Source organism: Pyrus communis, chromosome 10 (genome assembly GCF_041283825.1).
Source record: "Pyrus communis isolate YQ-2024b chromosome 10, ASM4128382v1, whole genome shotgun sequence".
Classification (NCBI taxonomy): Eukaryota; Viridiplantae; Streptophyta; class Magnoliopsida; order Rosales; family Rosaceae; genus Pyrus; species Pyrus communis.
In genome coordinates this window covers 8,160,623-8,180,135 of record NC_142574.1, presented here as the reverse complement: position 1 = coordinate 8,180,135, position 19,513 = coordinate 8,160,623, and the positions used below count along the sequence as shown (strand labels likewise).

General features: G+C 38.1%; 2 protein-coding genes across 2 annotated transcripts; one reads left to right on the top strand and one right to left on the bottom strand.

Moving 5' to 3' along the window:
* Positions 1–8,547: 8,547 nt before the first annotated feature.
* LOC137729647 (RING/U-box superfamily protein) lies at positions 8,548–11,092 on the bottom strand. Its single transcript, XM_068468640.2, has one exon. The coding sequence runs from the start codon at positions 10,672–10,674 to the stop codon at positions 9,484–9,486; it is 1,191 nt and encodes a 396-aa protein (XP_068324741.1). The 5' UTR covers positions 10,675–11,092; the 3' UTR covers positions 8,548–9,483.
* A 2,226-nt stretch (positions 11,093–13,318) lies between these two features.
* On the top strand, positions 13,319–15,602 carry LOC137728914 (mitochondrial import receptor subunit TOM6 homolog). The gene is made up of 2 exons (XM_068467715.2): positions 13,319–13,617; positions 15,464–15,602. The coding sequence occupies exon 1, from the start codon at positions 13,436–13,438 to the stop codon at positions 13,595–13,597; it is 162 nt and encodes a 53-aa protein (XP_068323816.1). The 5' UTR covers positions 13,319–13,435; the 3' UTR covers positions 13,598–13,617; positions 15,464–15,602.
* Positions 15,603–19,513: the final 3,911 nt, after the last annotated feature.

Sequence of the window (19,513 nt, the reverse complement as noted above, 5' to 3'; positions counted from 1 at the left end):
ACATTTTGATGAGATTGGTATCTTTTGTTGGTTGCCAAAACATTCACTGATGACCTCCTTCGATTAAGTAGAGAACAAGTTTGTTGACCATATGGATTTCTTTCCACATGGACAAAATAGGATTCTCCAATTTTTTGAAACAATTAATTAAACAATCTCACATAAATCAAATCTCTATATAAAGGAGTAGGATTCTTTCCTCTTTTTTTTTTTCCTCTCCTTCCCTACCCTCTTATTTGAATGGTTACGGTTAAGTCATGTCAACATCTTATATTAATTTTTTATAATAAGAGAAAAACAAAATAAGAGAATGTGAGAGGAGGGGATGGAAGGGGATGTAAAGAGAAGGGGAGAGAATCCTAATCCCTATATAAAAAGTCAATACTGTTTTGAACAGTGTTTTTTAGAGTCACAGCCTTCACTAAAAATAAGTGAACAGAAGTGTCTCCCAAACAAAAAAGTTCAAAAGTAATTCAAAATAATGCATGTGTATTTTTATCATATAAACAACGTTTTTTAATAATTAATTCTTTTTGTACATTTTTTTATACAATTTTTTAAATTAGTATCTCACAATAAATTAGTAATAATGTGATTCAATAAGTTGTCTATTAAATAGTATTTTCTCTATTCGTAATGTAAATTCAATAGAATGTAAATGGAAATTGAAAGACCGATTTTATTATCTGGATTCGGCTGCTTTGATTGGTTTATAAAGGATTTCTTCTATCATGTTCGAATATTATTTATTTACTTCAAATATTTGATTTTTTTTTTTGTCATAAAAAAAATTATTGAAGTAATTAACGCACACTGAAGGCTATTATAATCTAAACAGAATTGTTTATGGTTCAGTCACATAAGTGAAAAATAAGTTAGGACACCCTAAAGAATTTTAATCTAATCAACCTTGCCGAAGTAAATTATTTTTCACTTAAAGAATAAATTTTTTTCCTAGTGTTTTAGAGTTTTTTTAAGATTAAATCAGCTAGTTAGTAATGTGTTCACTCTCTTACACTTAAGATGGGATAGATCCTCCATTTATTGTAAGAGACTCTTTTAAGGCTATGTTAGGAATTTTCAAGTCTTAGAGTCAAGCGGTGACAAAATATTAGATAAAAGAGATTATATAGCTACTTAGTTAATGTTGAATTATCAAAAAGACGGGTCAAGGGTCCACTTCCCACAACACTGATATTATCACCAACTTACTGATATTATCCCTAACTTTGTAATTATCACATGCACAATCCGTTAGGTGTCAGGTGTGGGGTTTTATCACATCAGGTGTTAGGTGTGAAGTTTTATCACAAAAGACCTTGATACTAGTTGGAGCGGGGTTAAGATATTTAAAATCTTATTTCCCAGAGATACGGTTAATGTGTGATATTTCAACATGCCCCTCACATGGGACCCAATTACTAGGTCACACATGGGAGATCCACATATCGACAACCACGTGGAGCCAAGGGGACTCACCTTACACGCGGGGCCAAGAGGACACACCCATCACATGGCAGTACAACGCAGACCCGCTCTCTGGCTCTAATACCATGTTGAATTATCAGATAGACGAACCAAAGACCCACTTCCAACAACATCGATATTATCTCTAGCTTTATAATTACCACATGCTCAATCCATTAGGTATAGAGTTTTATCATAAAAAATCTTGGTATTAGTTGAGGCGAGGTTAAGATATTTAAACACTTTTTTTTTCAAAAATACGTTGGATGTGAGATATTTCAATAATTAAAAGATGTGCATAGAGTACATTTCTAATTCCTCCTCTTAAACATTTTGTAATCCATCCCTTGCTAGTTTTACACGATCAATTGGGACTCAGCAATCCCTCTCTCAATCGAAGTTTTAATGAAATTTAATTAGACAAAATAATTTTTAATTAGAGAACATGCCAGTCATCAGATCTTATTAGCATTCCTTTCTGTTATTATTACTAATCTAACTAGAAGTCTGGGTTTGCCTCTTTACCTTATCTTATCCTTATCTCATTCGTGGTGACTCATGAGAGAGGAACTCTTGCAGATTTTATTTCTTGGAAGTCAATAGTTTCATGACTGCATTTTCTTGCTCGAAAAGAAAGACAGAAGAAAAATGCAGCTTAATGAATATTAAATTAGTTGATTAGAATAATGTGTTCATTTCTTTAAACTTGTTAGAAATAATTCCCAAAATGAAAAGGGGAAAGGAATTCTCATTATGTTGAGAATGAATTCCGATGGGAGGAGGAACCTTGCATGAGCTTATAAGAAGTTGAGCTACTTTCCATATTGTCATTACAGGTGACGCAGTCATAGTACGAATCACTAGTGATTTAGAAAATTCATGTTAAAACTGATATATAAGGATATAATGGATCTTTACAACGTTTAAATCTTACATACTATTGTAGCCAGACCTATTACTTAATTCGACCTTACTATGTCTTATCCTTTTCTCCTTTTATCACGCGAGACAAACTCTTCCATGCAGATTTTCTCTCTTGTTTCTTTGAAAAATGAATAATTTGGTGACTGCATTTTCTAACAACCCAGACATGCAGATGCAGTGCAGGTGAGGTTGGGTATGACCTCAAAAAGTAAAGGTGGATTTTTGGTAGCATAAGCCTAAACAGTGGTTGGAACAAGCTATCTGCTTGTATTGGATGCTGAAATCCCAACAATATTTGTGACCTCTTCGGACGTTTGTTTGTTGATCAACTTCTCATATCCAACGTGTTGACAAATTGAAAGCCTCCATTTCCCTTTGTTTTTTAATTAAACAAGGAGAGCTACAACCTGAATTTGCCTATAATTGCAACAAAAGTTCAGTTTAAGAGTCTGGAAAAAGAGTTTAAAAAAGTCAAGGATATTAGAAGAAAAAATAGTTTAAGACAACCAGTACACAATATCTCATTGAAATAAAAAAAACTTTAAATAAAGCTTCCGGTACTATTTATTTTAACAAAAAACCATATTTATACACTAAAAAGTCAATCTTGATGCTATTTACTTTACCCTTTATTTTGTCATTTTCGTTAAAACTCAAAGTTTTCAATGCATTTTAATTAGTTTTCCTTTTAAATAATCTTGACTTAAGTCATAGTAGATTAAGCTTAAATTACAGAGTTATGTATTCTTTCACAATATGTTTTTGAACAAACGATATTATTTACACTAAGCAGAGAAGGTGGGCCCAGCCTCACAATAAGCTAACAATAATGTGGTTCAAATTTGTCTTTGTTGAGAATCAAACCTAAGACCTCTCACTTAAAAATATAAAAAAATATCATTAAATTGTAGTACTAAATAGCTAAATAACTTTTTTCTCTATACTTTATTTTGAATCTTCATCACTGAATTATATTAAGCCCAAAAAAAACCCCCACACCAATAAGTTTTTAACTTGGACTTGGCCCACCACTATAATTTCATCCAAGCCCAAAATGGCCTGGTTGGGCATTGTTTATACCCTTTGTCAGCAGCCCATTTTGGTTGCTTAAGGCCATCTCCAACCGAGAGCTGGTTAGAAGGCTCGCTTTAGACCTTTGGTCTTCCAAGATATTAATATTTTAATGAATAGTACAAGGCCATATTTGCCTCCGTCTCCAACCGAGGGTCAAAGGGCTAGAGGGCTCGTTTTAACCTTGTCACAAAAAACCGTCTCCAACCAAGGATCATAAGGCCAAACATAATTTATTATTTAAATTTAAAAACTACAACAACTTAAATTTAAAAATAACAACAACTTAAATTTAAAAACTACAACTAAAATTTAAAAACGACAAATTAAATTTTAAAACTACAAATTAAATTCGAAAACAACATTAACTTAAATTTAAAAACTACAACTTAAATTTAATATCCATAATCAACATCATCTTCATCATCCGCCATTGTACGAGTATAGTCAGAGGTAAACAATCGGCTCATAATTTCTTCTTCTTTTTTTCCTATCAAAATAGGCCTTACTCATTGGAGTGTAATTCGAAGTGTTTCTTTTCATATTCTTATCATCCATTTCTTCTTGTATTTGTTTGGCCCGTTCTTCATGCCTACACTTCCTTTCTTCCGCCTCAAGGGCATTTTGCTCCGTCAATAATCGCAATGAGGCCGCCACTTCATGTTGAGTGGCGTAATCATCATTTACCTTGCCCTTTTCCTTCAACCTTCGCGCCTTGTTTCGTCCCATAGCCCTAGGTATGGAACCTTCACTCGAAGACAGATTTTCTACTCTTGTTTGTTGAATGGTTGGAGATCCATCTTCATCCATATCTGCAATTGAGGATGCAATTCTGAACACCCGCGTGGGAGCTCTCTGTGGTGGATCTTCAAATAACACCCACCCTTTACAAATTTCCCAACAACTGTGAAACTGAAAGGGTTTCGAGCTGCTGTCCATATACAATTCCTCCGCTTGGCGTACCTAGAAAAAAATTAAAGGAAATTAATTTATGAAATTAAATGTAATATAATTAAATATTTAAAATAAATTGTGAAAACACTTACTTCGTCGTAATAATTAGCACTACTGTTGTGACATCCCGTCCCAGGATTATTAAAACGTACGTGTGAATTGACCATTTTACCCCTAGTTCGTTTTTAGCACATTAGTGTTGTGTAGTGTGGTGTTGTAGGACCACACACACTCACACATCACTCTCACTCTCCCGGGATTCCCTCCCTCTTTCCCTCACTCTCTGTCTTTCTCTGTCTCTCTGTCTCTCTCTCTCTCTCTCCCCGAGTTCTTCTTCCTTCTGCAAACATACGGACAACACACACATATACTCAAACCTTCACCAATCAAGAATCCAAGACCACCCTCGTGCTCGTGAGGCTGAGAGGAGTTCAGAGGTACCATTTTCAGGTAAGGAAACTACCATTTTCACGTCGATATCGCCATGTCCGTTTTAGTTACTGTTCATGCAAGATTAATCTAGATTGTTTTTGGAATTTCTGAGCTTGTAGATGTGTTGGTGAGGTTCCCTGGAGCTTGGGAGTAGCTCGTTGAGTGAATTTGGACGTCAGGATCGTTGGTTGTGGAGTTGGCCGAGTTTTGGACAGGTATAATCTCGTCATTTTAGGCCTTAAAACTTGTTGGGTCATGTTCTACTAGCTTTAAGGTTGATTTTGGTGCAAGAAACGTGGAAAAAGGTGGAAAAACGAGGGAGAAATAGTGAGTTGCAGGTTTTCCGGCGACGGCGCCGGCGACAGTGACGGCGCCGGCGACAGTGACGGCGCCGGCGTCGGGGACTGATTGGAGAAGGAGACGGAATATTCCGTCAAAGTTGACGGAATATTCCTGACGCCGTTAACGACATCAGTTAGGTTTAACGGAATATTCCGTCAGTTTAACGGAATATTCCTGACGGCGTCTGTTGACACCGTCAGTGTGCATGGCACGTGGCCGCGCGTGGGGGGCGCGTAGGTCCGTGCCTATTAAGGCGCGTGGGGCCGCGTGCGTGGTCCAAAAATTATTTTAAAAATGGTTGTGATCCTGAGGTTGTGTAGAGCACGTTGGTATATTCAATTGTCCAAATTGAGCAATATATGAGGAGTTATTAGCTAAGATTTGGACTATGCGTTAAATAACGTCAATTTGGTTAATACTCATATAGGCGAGGCTTGTACGGACGTCGGGCATGGCTAAGGGAGGCTCAGGGACCTACGAGACGTCGATGTGATATGTGAGTGGGCTTTTGTTTTCCGTATATACCTATATACAATTATATTCCCAGAAATAGATTAAAAAGAGTAATTGATTTATGCCATGCATTTTCTTATTATCGCTTATGCATCATATGAATGTCGTTTACGCATCATCGCATGTATTAGTAGTGGCATACATATATATATATATATGTATTTGGTGCCGTGGACGCACAGGTAAGTGCCAGGTAAGTGGTATTCATGTTGTTATGCAGTAGTAGTTTGAGATGTTAGAGAGCTCATAATCTGCACCCCCGGTGTTAGTGCTCCCGCCCGAGGCCAGGGCACAGCCTTCACGTGTATGTTCACCAGCACCGCATGCTCGCCTTGGATCCAAGTTAGGTGCAAGCCTGTCGTACAGACCACATTAGGTGGTTCCGACTTGTAGGTGACCCGCGATTTATCGCCCAGCTTCACGTGATCGTAGCACTAGAGCATATATATATATTACACCCAGCCTGTCGTACAGACCACGTTAGGTGGTTCCGACTCGTGTGCAGATTCAGTTATTGAGTTGAGATTGGAGCTCTAGATGCAGCCGTACAGGTCACGTTAGGTGACTCCCGGCTGCTAGATTATATGTTATTGATGTGAATTATGCTTGAGTATTTACATTTATTATGAGATTCTAATGTGGCATATTCTCAAGCATGAATGGCATACTTTGGAGCATGAATGGCATACTTTGGAGCATGATTGGCATACCTATACATACGTATATATGTTCATTTTCTGGGAAGTATACAGGTTTTACGGCGAGGGGTTAGAATGTATTTTGCTAAAGAGTTTTCAAAGAGCTTTGTTTTTGCCCACTCACGCTTTTGGTTTTGCGCCCCTCCAGGTTCAAGAATTGCAAAGGTGTGGTGACTACGAGGAAATTCAACGGTGTTCTGACAGAATGGACCAAATGAGGACTCACCTTCGGGTGTTTCATTTTAGAAGTTGTATATTTTAAAGCTTCCGAACTGTGCAAATGGTTACGTCACTCTCACGTGACGGCCAGCATGCCCTCCTTCGGGACGGGGTGTGTCAACTGTCATGTCTACTTGCGGTTGTTAACAATGCTTGATGCCATTTGTTCAAACTTGGCTAAAAATGTTTCTTCCATCTTGAAGAACAACTCTCGTGGCTTCGAATATTCACTTGAGTGGTGCCTTCATAGAACTCTAAGTTTTTTTTGGACACACGAGTCCAAACACTGTCATTTGTTTGACAATTCAATAAAAAAGCCCCGCTCCGGCCCCTCACACTATCTTCTGACACCCATCTATAAGCCTTGCAAAGAGCTTCATCTTCTTTTTGGGTCCAAGCCCTACCTTTCATTGCAGACGAGGCCATTTCAAAATTATTAAAAAAATTGAAGGATAGATTTTTGAAAGAGTAAGGAAAATATGAGAATTGAAATGGTGAAAATTTTGTGAGGAATGGTTTAGGTATTTATAGGAAAAAAAAAAGAATTAAAAAAAAAAAAAAAAAATTGAATCCAACAGTAACTGGCTCTAGCTAGCCGTTGGATTCAAAATTCTTTTTAAGAATTCCTGTCGGTTATAACCGACATGATTAATCAGTTTTCTGGCCAGCCCCGGGCTAGCAGCCAGCCCTTCAGCCCTTTCAAATTCCGTGGGACCCTCTTAGATTCCACGAGCCCTTTGGCCTAGCTCTCGGTTGGAGATGGCCTAAGTTAAATCGGGCTTTCCGCATTTATTCCCTTAGTCTGTATTATGCATTTTGCTAATCACGACAAAGTTGAAGAAATCCGAGAGTCACTTGTATGACATGAGTACATCATTAATTAGTGTCCCATGTCAATAATGCAAAAACTAACACATTTACTTATATTATTGACACATAAAATTATTGTAATAGTGTACTTGTGTAGCCGTGTCATACAAGTCATTCTCAAAGAATTCCTTTTATACAATTCCACACAGAAAATTGATCTTGTTACTTGCATAAGGGTTCTTTTTTGGCTCTTCCAAATATCCCATGTATCACAGCAAATAAATGTTAACTGATTAACAAACAGATACTTGTGGTTGTAAGCAAAAAGTAGGCCAATTTAGGACAAGGCTGCAAGGGCAACTAGAGAACTAGTTAACCAACAAAACTACCAAACACCAAAAGGCAGCCAGGTTACACAAAAGGAAATGAAAAATAAGACAAATATGGAAATGTTATAAATAGGCAAAAGTTAAAGAGATAATCTTTGCTAAGGACATGAGCAAAGCGGATGCAAAATAACATACTGTTTTGTTTCAAAATTATAACATAAAAGGATTGAAGATAAAAATAGAAAGGGATGGATACTGATATTAGTGCTTTCAGTTCTTTTCTTTCTTTTAGTTGTTGTGCCTTGATCACTCGCGGAGTGCTCTATTTATAAAGCCACATTCGTATGTTTACAGAGAATGAAAATCACCCGCGACAAATCAAGCAATCATCCGTGATAAACCACCTTTGAAAAAGCATAACACAACAAACTATTCCCTACTATTCACTGCTATTCCCATGTGGGCATTCAATCATTCTCATAATCTTTACAACAGGAAACTGATATTCAGCAGAAATCATAAGGAAGCAGGCACAACCAAACAATAATTCAACCTTAAGAACTAGTAATGGAGCCCTAATATTCGGAAATTATTCTGATTCATAACTTCTCGTGCACCTATTAACATATGAGAGTACGATATACATACTAAAACGAAAAACATACAAGATCCACATTATAATCCATAATCCTATAATACTTAAAGCTCAGAATTGGACTGATTTAGTTGATTTCTCCGATTAATAACTTATGTCATTCCAAGTAAATATGTTACAATACGCAATATAATTGAATCCACGCATCAAAATGGAATTACTTGTGTTTCAAGAAGAGAAAAACAAAGGTAACATAAATTCATCTGACAAATGCTACAATAATATTACATAAGACATGTAAGTAAAACACCAAAAATGACATGTAACATTCTTTTCCCTTCTCAAAACCCTAAGCATGCCTCCCAAGTAATTGGAAACCACCCAAATTGCAATTTGACCCACTTAGCTTTGACTTTGCCCGATGTGCAATACTGCAATGCAACACCGACCGCACATCCATGTCTTCCAAAGTCAAGGAAGATAAAAAGAATGACAAGGACAAGCACTCAAAGCCTCAACTCCACCCGCATTGCACTTCACATCCTCCCCCTATCCGCACTTTTCATCTCTTCAAAATTTTGTGATGGTAAAACCAAGATAGACAATTTTCTCCCTAACCATCGTATCCCTAAACGTTAAACTCCTTAAACTCTAGACCCTAAGCCGTAACTGGATAACCCTAGCTCCGCCTACCCCTGTTGTATGGTTCACATGCACAAATGACTTGTCAACTCCTTCCCACATGGTCTAAATTGTATGGTTGTCGGTCGGTTTGCTCCAAATAAGCAGCCCTATATTTAAAAGCTAACCCAATCTTTCCCTCTAAATAAATAAATGGCGCCAAAACCCATTAAATTTCTCCACATTTATGATCCTCTCTCTCCTCTCTCCCCCATAAAACCCCAGTTTTGATTTGTGTGTTTTTTCTTTCTCTTCCTCTCTCTCGTCAATTCTGGGCATTAAATGCCGTCTCGGCAGCCCCCCCCAAAGTTAATGACCGCACCGGCCCTCATTAACTCTCCTCCCCACTTTTCCCTCCACCCATCTCCCACCGTCCGATCCACCCCACCCTCGCTCCATCACCACCCTCCACGTGTCGATCCGGAATTTAACCTCACTTCCTTCGTTCCTATCTCCTGTTAAACCTCTCCGGCGACAACAGCGCTTCCGGATCTCCGCACCTTAGCCGGCTTGATGAGAAAGCCGATAACCCCGACGATCTTCCGAACATCGGACTTGTCATCGACTTGCTACGCCGCGAATATCCGCCGGTTCCGGCGCCGGAGAATCTCGCGCTCGACTCTGACAGCGGGAAGAAGCCTTTTCGGCGGAAGAAAGGAGACTTCATGCTGACGCCGCCTCTGTAGGATGATCTGAAGGAGAAGACTCGAGGCTTCGTCAACGACCCGAACGGCGACGGCCGCTTGCTCCAGAAGCTTCCTCTCCGGTACCGCCACGGTGACACCGTCGCAGGCTCCGTCACCATCATCCTCTCCGCCGACGCCGAGCTTCGCTCGAACCCGAACGAGTGCGACCTCTTTAAAATAAAATCTCCGCCGTTGATCCGGTAATCCTCCCAGTAGTTGGAGCTCCTCCTCGGCGATCGCTCCTCCGCGCACCGCTCGATCTCGGTGACTAACGAATCGGAATCACACGGCGCCGTAGCTTCGGCAAGAGGCTCGAGCGCGATGCTCCGGAAAACAGCGTCGTCGAGGCTGGGCCTGATCCTTGCGGCCATCAACGGAACGAACGGAGATTCCGGACGGAAAATTCCGGCCCGGCAGAGAGGACAGTTGGCGTGAGATCGCAGCCACATGTCGATGCAGTCAACGTGAAACACGTGCGAGCAGACCGGCAGCGTTCGGACGTAGTCATCGTTTTGGAAGTCGATCAGGCAAACGGCGCAGTCACGGCTGAGGAGGGATTGTTTTGATGTGTATAGAGAGAGGGGGATTGTTTTGATCACCGACTCGTCGAGGCCGTAGGGGGAGAACACGTGGAAGCCGATGTCGGCGGGGTCGAGCGACGAGTCGTAGGGCGGGGAGTCGATGTCACCGATGGATGATGGGAGGTAGGAGCGGCGACGGCGGTGGTGCCAGCGTCGTTGGAGGCGGAGGATTGGCGGGATGACGTGGCGGGAGATGAGGCGGGAGTAAGTGACAATAAGGAAGGCGGTGGCGACGACCACGACCATGGCGATTAAGGGCGGGGAGAAGTCGATGGGGTACTTGGACGGCGGGGATGATGCATGGAGCGAGGTGGTGATGAAGAGGGTGGAGAGAGTGGGGGCGGGTGCAGGAGATGGGGATGCAACGACCATTTTTATGAGTATTAGTACAGTGGCGGAGGAGGAATCATTGGCGGCGGAGGCGGGGGTGGGTGTTTTGAAGAGTGGAAAGAGAGAGAGAGAGAGAGAGAGTGGGGGAAAGTGGAGGGAAGGGGGGTTAATGCTTTTGGTTGACTGGTGTAGTCGGTTTGGTCTTACGCGATTCGTTTCGGGGTGGTCGCTGCCTACGACACATCAGCGTCGCTGAATTTAAGACCGCGTCCAGCTGTTGTTTTCGTCTGCGGGAATGCACCACTTTATTTTCCATGTGGACTATGTTTGTTTCATAGTTTATAATCCTCCTCATTTTAATTTCTGAACAAGACCAAGTAAACGGGATATTTTGCTGGTAACACTGATTTTAATCGTGTTGTACACCCATATTGTAATATGGAAAATAAGATATTACGTGACAAATATTTTAGGTACGCAAAAATATCTCTAAATAAAACTCAATTCGATTGAAAAATCTTAACTTGTTACTCGCATATACTCATAAATATCCTAACCAATTTAACAATTCGCAAAAATTTCTTCAAATAAAACCCACTCTGTTGAAAAATCTTAACTCGTTGATTGCATACTCACAAATATCCTAACCAATTCAGCAATTTAATTGTTTGACAGTTAATGTTTCCATGTTGTTCCGCATTAAAACTATAGTTTCAAATCTGATTTTTATTTTTTGAAAGAATTCACATTAAAACTAGTAAGATATAGTGCAATTGAATTGGAATTTTCGATTTGGCTGAGTTTATTAGCACTCTAATATTTATTCTTTTGAATTTTTTTTTAAATGTAGTGTTGCGGCCCTAATTTCACTAAAATTGTGATTGTGTCAATCCTAGTAAATTTTTATAGAATTCTATAGTCTCTTTTAGATAGTTTTCCTAGTTGTAATGTATTACTTGAAAGGCAATGATTCTTCCTTCCTTACCACTAAAAATAAGGCACAATGGGGTGAGAAATCACAACACAAAATTCACCCAATTCTCTCTTTCATCTTTGCTTGCTGCCTCTCTCCCTCTCTGTATTTCATCGGTAAAATAGGCCTCCAATACGTTATGAGCATGCTCTTAACGCTGCACTAAAGAGAATTTGTCCATCTTCAATCAGGGGAGGATTACGTTTCATTTATTCTTTTACGACTAACATTTTATTTCTTGAATTAATATTCTTTATACAGATTCTATTTCTTCTTTCTATATTGAACGTGATAGAACGCATTTTGAAGATGGATATCCGACAATGGAGAAGGATCTTCTACAACTACCATTCAAAGGCTTTCCAGCAAATCAAGTTCTTCTAAAACACATAATTGATATTTTATAAGCCCCTATTAGCATGAAAATATTCATCATGATGCATGAACCTTTATCTTACTCTTATATATATATATATTGTATATTTCACATATATATGTTGTGCACATGCAATTAATATTTCCATATTATGATTATGCAAACATGTTATATTATGCTACACTATGATAATAGAAGCAAGAACTAGGGCTTTGAAAACCCTAACCGAGAAAAAAAAAAGAAGAAAAAAGTGCAGCTGAGCCACGCCAAGCCGAGCCATTGTCCAACATTAGCAAATAATTGCGTCGTCCCTACCTTCAGGCTTGGCTGCCACAGACACCAGCCTGCCTGCCCGAGCTCCAGCATCCCCCGTCAACTCGCAATCGTCCCGTAATGGCGAAGCCATCTCGGACGACCGATTTGAGAGATTCCAGACGGTTCTTGACAGATGCGAGAACTAGGATTTTCCCCTCGTATGGAACCACCTCCTTAAAGGCAATCGAGAATGGTGGTCATGTCCTTGAGCCTTGAGCTCGGTCCTCGAGACATGACGCCACGTGCGGTGGCGAGTATCTTTGTTTCCGGCGAGAACTAGAGCTCTTTAATTCGGCTGACGACGACTGAAGTTTCCAATATGGTTCGGTGACTAACCACCAAATACAGGAGTTGGACTTGAGCCGTGAAGTCCAATCAATTTTGGGCCTTTTATTTTTCTCGGCCCAACCTAGTTTTTCTGGGCTCTTCTTGTTGTAGCTTGCAGCTACTCCATATGAGCCTTCTTTTCTCAGCCCAGGCCCCATGCACGGCTTCTTTTCCCTGCAAGCCTGCAGCCTGATGTTGCTGGGTTATAGCCTTTCTTGGCCCAAAGACAAATTTTGGCTTGTTACTTGCTTCCAGCCCGCACCCGGCCCTGATAGGGTGCCCACGGCTAAGCACAATTTTGGCTATTTCGCACTTGTGTGGCCGCAGTCATCCAAAACCAATATCACCCGAACGTCTATATTTTCTTGCTTTCACAACCGACCCTTATATGGTTCCAGCGGATTGAATTAATTTAATGACCAGTAATTCATTAATTTAATAAAAAATAAATTTTTAATCCCGTAAAAATCCGTATACATCATTTTTAATAAGAAATTAAACGAGAAGATATTAATATTTGAACAATGATCCAAGTAGACAGCCACATAATTTATTTTATTTACAACATTGCCCTTATTTTGCAAATCATTCTAACCGAAAATATCGCGCCCGTGCAAAGTCGAAAAAGCCCTCAGCCGCACGACAGCCGCAAGGCTGATATCATCCTTTTGAAGCCGTCAAAAACCCCCAAATTACAAAATCGCAGAGCACCAACTAGGGTTTTAGGGTTTTAAGGTTTTAAGGTTTTAGGCGTCAGGCTGCGTTTGTCATATCACTTTGCGGGAAAGAGAAGTCGGATCAGATAAAGAAAAATGTTTCCCATGTTTATGCAGAAGCCAGACAAGGCTGAGGCTCTGAAGCAGCTGCGGAGCCATGTCGCCATGTTCGGGGCTTGGGTCGTCGCGATCCGAGCCGCCCCATATGTTCTTCACCTCCTCTCTGGGGAAAAAGACGAGCTCAAGCTTGAATTTTAATGGCCATCTCGTTCTATGAGGTAGTTTTCGGGATCATATCGTTCTTATTATTTTCCGATTTCTTCATTTTTTTTTTGTTGGTGGGTTTTCGATGTATTATATTTTTAGGATATACTAGGAAGAGGGTATTTCTGTTTGTTGTTAATATTGAGAAATTTATGAACTGAATACTTGTTTGACAGATTGTATTGTTGTTGTGTTGGGATAAATTTGATAGTTGCTCATTAGGTGTTGTATGTAATAGGGTAGGAGTTGTTGCATACATTGACAATTTGATTATATTTGAAACAGAGTACGAAGAAAATCGGGAGTGATGACCGATTGCTTCTAAAATATTTTACCTGAGTTATTTTATGATAGTATATTTGTTTCTTTGAGATGATGATTGAACCTGACAAAGATGAATTTTTTCTTGTATAATCTGCTCTTTTTGGTTGTTTTAATTTTGACGCCACGGATCACTACTCTACAATGCTATAAGTAGCATGTGAATTTGTGATTATCTAGTTATACAAAACTTCTCGTCAAGTTAGTGATGATGGAGTCAACAATGTGCCTTAGGTGAAAGCAGGCCATATGAACAAGTTGAATCAATATTATTGCGGAATAGGCAATAATATTTGATGTAATGCCCCATAGGCAAATTGACACAAGAACTGTGTATGATTTATAGCATATTTGAAGTAAGAGTAATTTTTTTCCCTTTGAATGTATTCCCAATTTTATTTACAGATAGGTTGAAACAGTATGACTATTGGGAATTTTGGTCTATAAGTCATTAGCTTTTTCGTTGTTGGAAAATGATGCATGATAGCATGTCTATTGTGGATTTTGAATTTGACTTATAGAAACTTTGGTGCTAGTCACATTGTGGATGGGTATTGTAGGCATCACTCTTTCACAAGATAGTACCTTTTATTATTTCTCTATCTCTCTGTTTTTTCAATTTTGTTTTCTCAGTTGAATGGTTTTCTTGTGTGTGCGAACTGTTTTGAAAACAAAGAAATCACACTCATCCTTTTTGCTGTAATAGGTTGAAGACCTTTAGGCATGTTTGATACATAGGATTGGCTTGTCTTGGACTAATTGTAGGGATTGGTTAGGATTGGCTGGATTAGTACTTAGTCTTGTCCTAAGTTTGGCGTAACTTTGGAAATAAATTTTATTCTTTTGAAGTTCAAAATACCAAACCCCTGGTAATTGTATTTTGAATAGTCTACTAGCACAGCTGAACATGGAAGCTGCCCATTTGCAAAGTCTTTGCATCAACTTGTGGCTGTGGCATAGGGCTTGTATTGGACCATGTTTCTGCAAGGGGTTAAATAAAGAAATTTAAGGTGGTTCGAGTCTGGGTTAATCCGATTTATGTATAGTCCCATGTTTATATAGCGGATAAGGGCTAAATAGGGTAACATGGAAGGCTAATCTGGTAAAACAAACGTTCTCTTATGGTTTTTGTTTGTGCATTAAATTTTTGTCCCGGTCAGAGAGAACAAGCCATTATTATTAATCAAGTCCATGCTTCAATAAGAAGAGTAGGGTAGCTTGCATTGGCACAAAAAGGATTATAGATCCCAGTGGAAAAGATTGAATTGTAACTACGCAGGAAACCGGAGGATTTTGAGATTTCGTTTTGTTGGGACAATATGTGATTATTTAGTTATTTGATTGTAATTAATTAGGCAGTGTCTCTGTCCACTCTGATTGTCTGGCTAATTTTTCTAGATGTTTGAGCATTTTATGGTGATTGTGGCTGCGTAGTATCCTAGTAACATCATCCTATATTCTTCATTACGAATCTTCAAGCGCTCAAACTAATGATGATATTCTTCATTGATTCTCATGTTTTCTTCTTTGATGGTGCAGGTCTAGCAGTCGAGGAGTTAGACGTTATATGAAGACGAGTTATTGAGTGCTACTATCGACTGTCTGAGTTTATTTTGATTCATAATGTTTATCTTGGAGTTGATCAGTATGAACCTGCAGTAGATTATGTTCCGGTAGCCTTTCATTTTTGTTAGACAATTTCTGTTTTATTGACTGCACTTTTTGCTTGGTATTTGAAGACGTCCTAAGTCGTCAATATTATTGAATCAATGTACTTGCTGGTACTTCGACGTTACAGTTGTTGATTTTGTCATCGATGAAGTGTTAAGTACCGTACCGGACTATTTTCTGTATATGAATAGTTACAAAGATGCAGCTGAAAAGGCCCAATGATTCCAACTGCAAAGCATTAAAGCTGGCAGAGGCCAAATAAGCCATCAGGACAACTGCAAAGCATAAAAGATCCACGTATGCAACTGTGATAAATTCCCGAAATTCGTCGCAAAATTAAAAGATGTCTTGAATTTTGGACGAGGCTCCTCTCTAGATCTTCTTTGTGGGGTCTGAAAGTTTAATTAATTGTGTCTGTTTTTTGTGCAGTCAGTTTTGATTAGGTATTTGTTTGTGTTTAATTTTAAATAAAAAATTCAAAATAAATTCTAGCAGCACGATGTATAATGAATGAACACGATTGGTTGATCATTCAAACATGATGTACAATCCTAATCCTTAAATTTTAGTCATCTTTCTCTATTGGTTGATATAAATTTGATAACTTCTGTGATAATTCGGCATCATGGAAACTTCTTACTCCACATGATATGTCATAATGTTTCATTTCATTTCATTTTATTTTGTAATATTTATGAGTTATTTATTTTGAACAAAATGAGTTATTTACAGGGATGACAACGGTTCGGTTTGGGGACGGAAATGCTATATCCATCTCCATAACCATGAGAATTAACCATACTCATAACCGCAAAATAACCATTGGGGATTATCCATAACCATATCCACCGGGTAACGGATTTTCAATCGGTTATCGGTTATATCCATCTTCGAAAAAAAAAAAAAAATTATATTCATCCAATTGACGCACTATAAATTTTAGTAAATACTAATTCTGCCATTAAATAGCCACATCCAATTACAAAAAGCATAAAAATATATATCTGAAGTTGATCATGATAAGCCAATATGATAAATTGGTCCAATAAAAAAGAAAAAGAGGACAAAAACAAATACGAAAGGAAGACAAAATAAATTGTCTAATAATTTGAAAACTTGTGACGACAAAAGAATGAGATATTTGCACCTTGCTTCTAGTTCCACCAAGCCAGCGTCATATTTCATGGTGCTCCTCCTTCGCAACCATCAATGGAGCATGATTCCTCCATTATTAAGCAAATGACAAATAATAGCAAATGACAAATAATTAATATGAATCGTTGTACACATATAATCTACAAAGAAGATAGTTATATACATATAATATAATTGCCAATACTTACCTCATTCATATCCATATCTTAAAAAAAATTGCAGCAATCGACGTGTGCATTAGAACAAGAAGCTAGTTGTGAAACATAAAGACTTAAATTAATTCTAAAAACTGAATGCATACTGATTAATTAAGTTTGAAAAATAAGTTTGAAATTAAGATTAAAGAACATGCACAAATATAAGATGAAAATAAATTAATACTTTGGGGTACCTTGAATTTCTTTCCACAACCAATTTTGGGCGCACATTAAGGCTTCCAATGTCTTTGGATGAAGTCTACTATGGTGTGGACTTACAAATCTCCCACTAGTATTGAAAGCTAATTCGGAAGCAACTGCAGATACATGAATAGCTAATATATCCCTTGCCAAAGCACTTAAGATAGGATATTTAGTCCCAATTGATTTCCACCAACACAAAATATTAAAATCAGATGTTCTAGGCAAAACAGCCTCTTCCAAATAGTGATCCAATTCTGACTTTACATTATCAGTACTTACAGTACTAGAAACAAACAGGCAAGGTTATCCATTAAAGGATTCATCTCTTCAAAGTCAGATTGATTCAAATGAGATGAAGTGAATGATGGTTGATGACCCATGTTAGAAATATGATTAGATCCACACTCTTTTACCAAATCATAACAATATTTGCGAATCTTATCAATTTCATTCGAAGCATATTGCCCATACATAAGAGGAAAGAAATACTCAGTTAGCCTCATCTTGAATCTTGGATCCAATAAAGTAGCTACAACCATTATTCCATGAATCACACTCCAATATTTATCAAATTTCTCAATCATACTTCTTGCCATATTTTTTATTTCATCACATCTAGAGGTAAGCCATCGGGTTAGCGACAACCTGATCTCACAAATCTTTGGAAAATAAAGATTGGTTGTAGGGTACTTAGTTCCAGAAAACAACTCGGAGACATTATAAAACAACTTTAACTTCTCACAAATCTCTCTTGCCATCTCCCTATCTCTATCATCAGGCAAATACTTATATTGCGACTTTCTTTGTTTCAAACGAGGGAAAACATCCTTGTAAATCAAAGCAGATTGAATCATTAAAAAAGTGGAATTCCACCGAGTTTTACAATCAAGCACCATCTTCTTAGTGCTTGGAAGCTTCAACTGACATGCTGCTTCCTCAAAATTTTCCTCTGTTTTTGTGTTGCCATCTAATAAACAACACTATCACGAATTTTCTCAACACCACCACCATTCACTTCCAGACCATCCTTCACAATTAAGTTTAATATATGCGCACAACAACGCATGTGAAAGAACCCTCCACCCAACAAAAGTGAACTACTAGAAAGTTTTTCAAGAATAAGATCAATCATTTTATCATTTGTAGTGCAATTATCTACGGTTAAGGTAGAAAGCTTATGATCGAGGTTCCAATCTAGCAAGCACTCCATCAAAACATCTGAAAGTGTCTCGGCGATATGCGGACAAGGCACATAAATAGATCTGAAAAAAATTACTAAGAAGATGGTTACAATAAAGAATCTGAAATATAAATCTAAAGCTATACAATAATTAAATAGAAATTAAAGTATTAAAGATATCATCTTATTATTTGACTCTGCAATGTCCAAGAGTCATCAATAAAATGTGATGTTATTACCATAAATCCTCTGTTTTGAATACTTGCAGTCTACATATCAGTAGTTCTGGCAATTCTACTTTTATTTTCATCCAACAATTGCATTGTTTTCGAGCGCTCATAATCATATATTTTTAGGATATCACTCTTGATTGTGTTTCTTGAAACAACCTTAAACAACGGTTGGACAACACTCATGAAGTTTCTAAATCCAACATGCTCAACCATGGAAAGAGGGTACTCATGCAATATTATCATTTGGGTGAGAGCTCTCCTTGCACTTTCTTGATCAAATGTATACAACTCTACTTTCCCATCTCCTACTTTTTGGATTAGTGTTTGCTTTAATTTTTTTTTTCCTCCGATGTGGACATATCGTCACATGATGCCTCAAATGGCTGGTTCCATTTCTAGTGTTCCCACCAAGCTTCTTGTTACAATAATTACATATTGCTTTCATCACCCCATCAAGTACTATTCTTGTGTAATGTTGCCACACCAAACTACGAAGTCTCGAATTATTACCTTCACCATCATCACCCCCAGATTCCTCAATCTCACTAGCGACCTCATTTGGAGTTTGTATATCTTGGGGCTGAGCAATTTGATTTGGTATTCTTGTTGCACAACACTTGGATTCAATGTAGGTGCTAGATTACAATCAGTTTGGGTAGATATTGTTTCTTCTTGAGACTTAAATTTTCTTTTAGACATTTTGATTACTGCGAACACAACCAAATCCATTAATATGTAAACAAAGACATGGTATAATATTGAAACTGAATCAATTAACATGTAAACTAAATATGTAACAACAAACAAGAAGACAATTGATTTAATTTTGCATAATTCCTATGGGCTCATAACATATTTAATAAACTGAAAAACTGACACTAATTGATAATTTGCATGAATCGAATAACATGAAAAAGAATGAAATATTACCTATTGAGCTGACAACATG

Bases quoted from the DNA above. Each gene is read 5' to 3' on its own strand.
- LOC137729647 (XM_068468640.2), bottom strand. From the start codon at position 10,674: ATGGTCGTTGCATCCCCATCTCCTGCACCCGCCCCCACTCTCTCCACC.
- LOC137728914 (XM_068467715.2), top strand. From the start codon at position 13,436: ATGTTTCCCATGTTTATGCAGAAGCCAGACAAGGCTGAGGCTCTGAAG.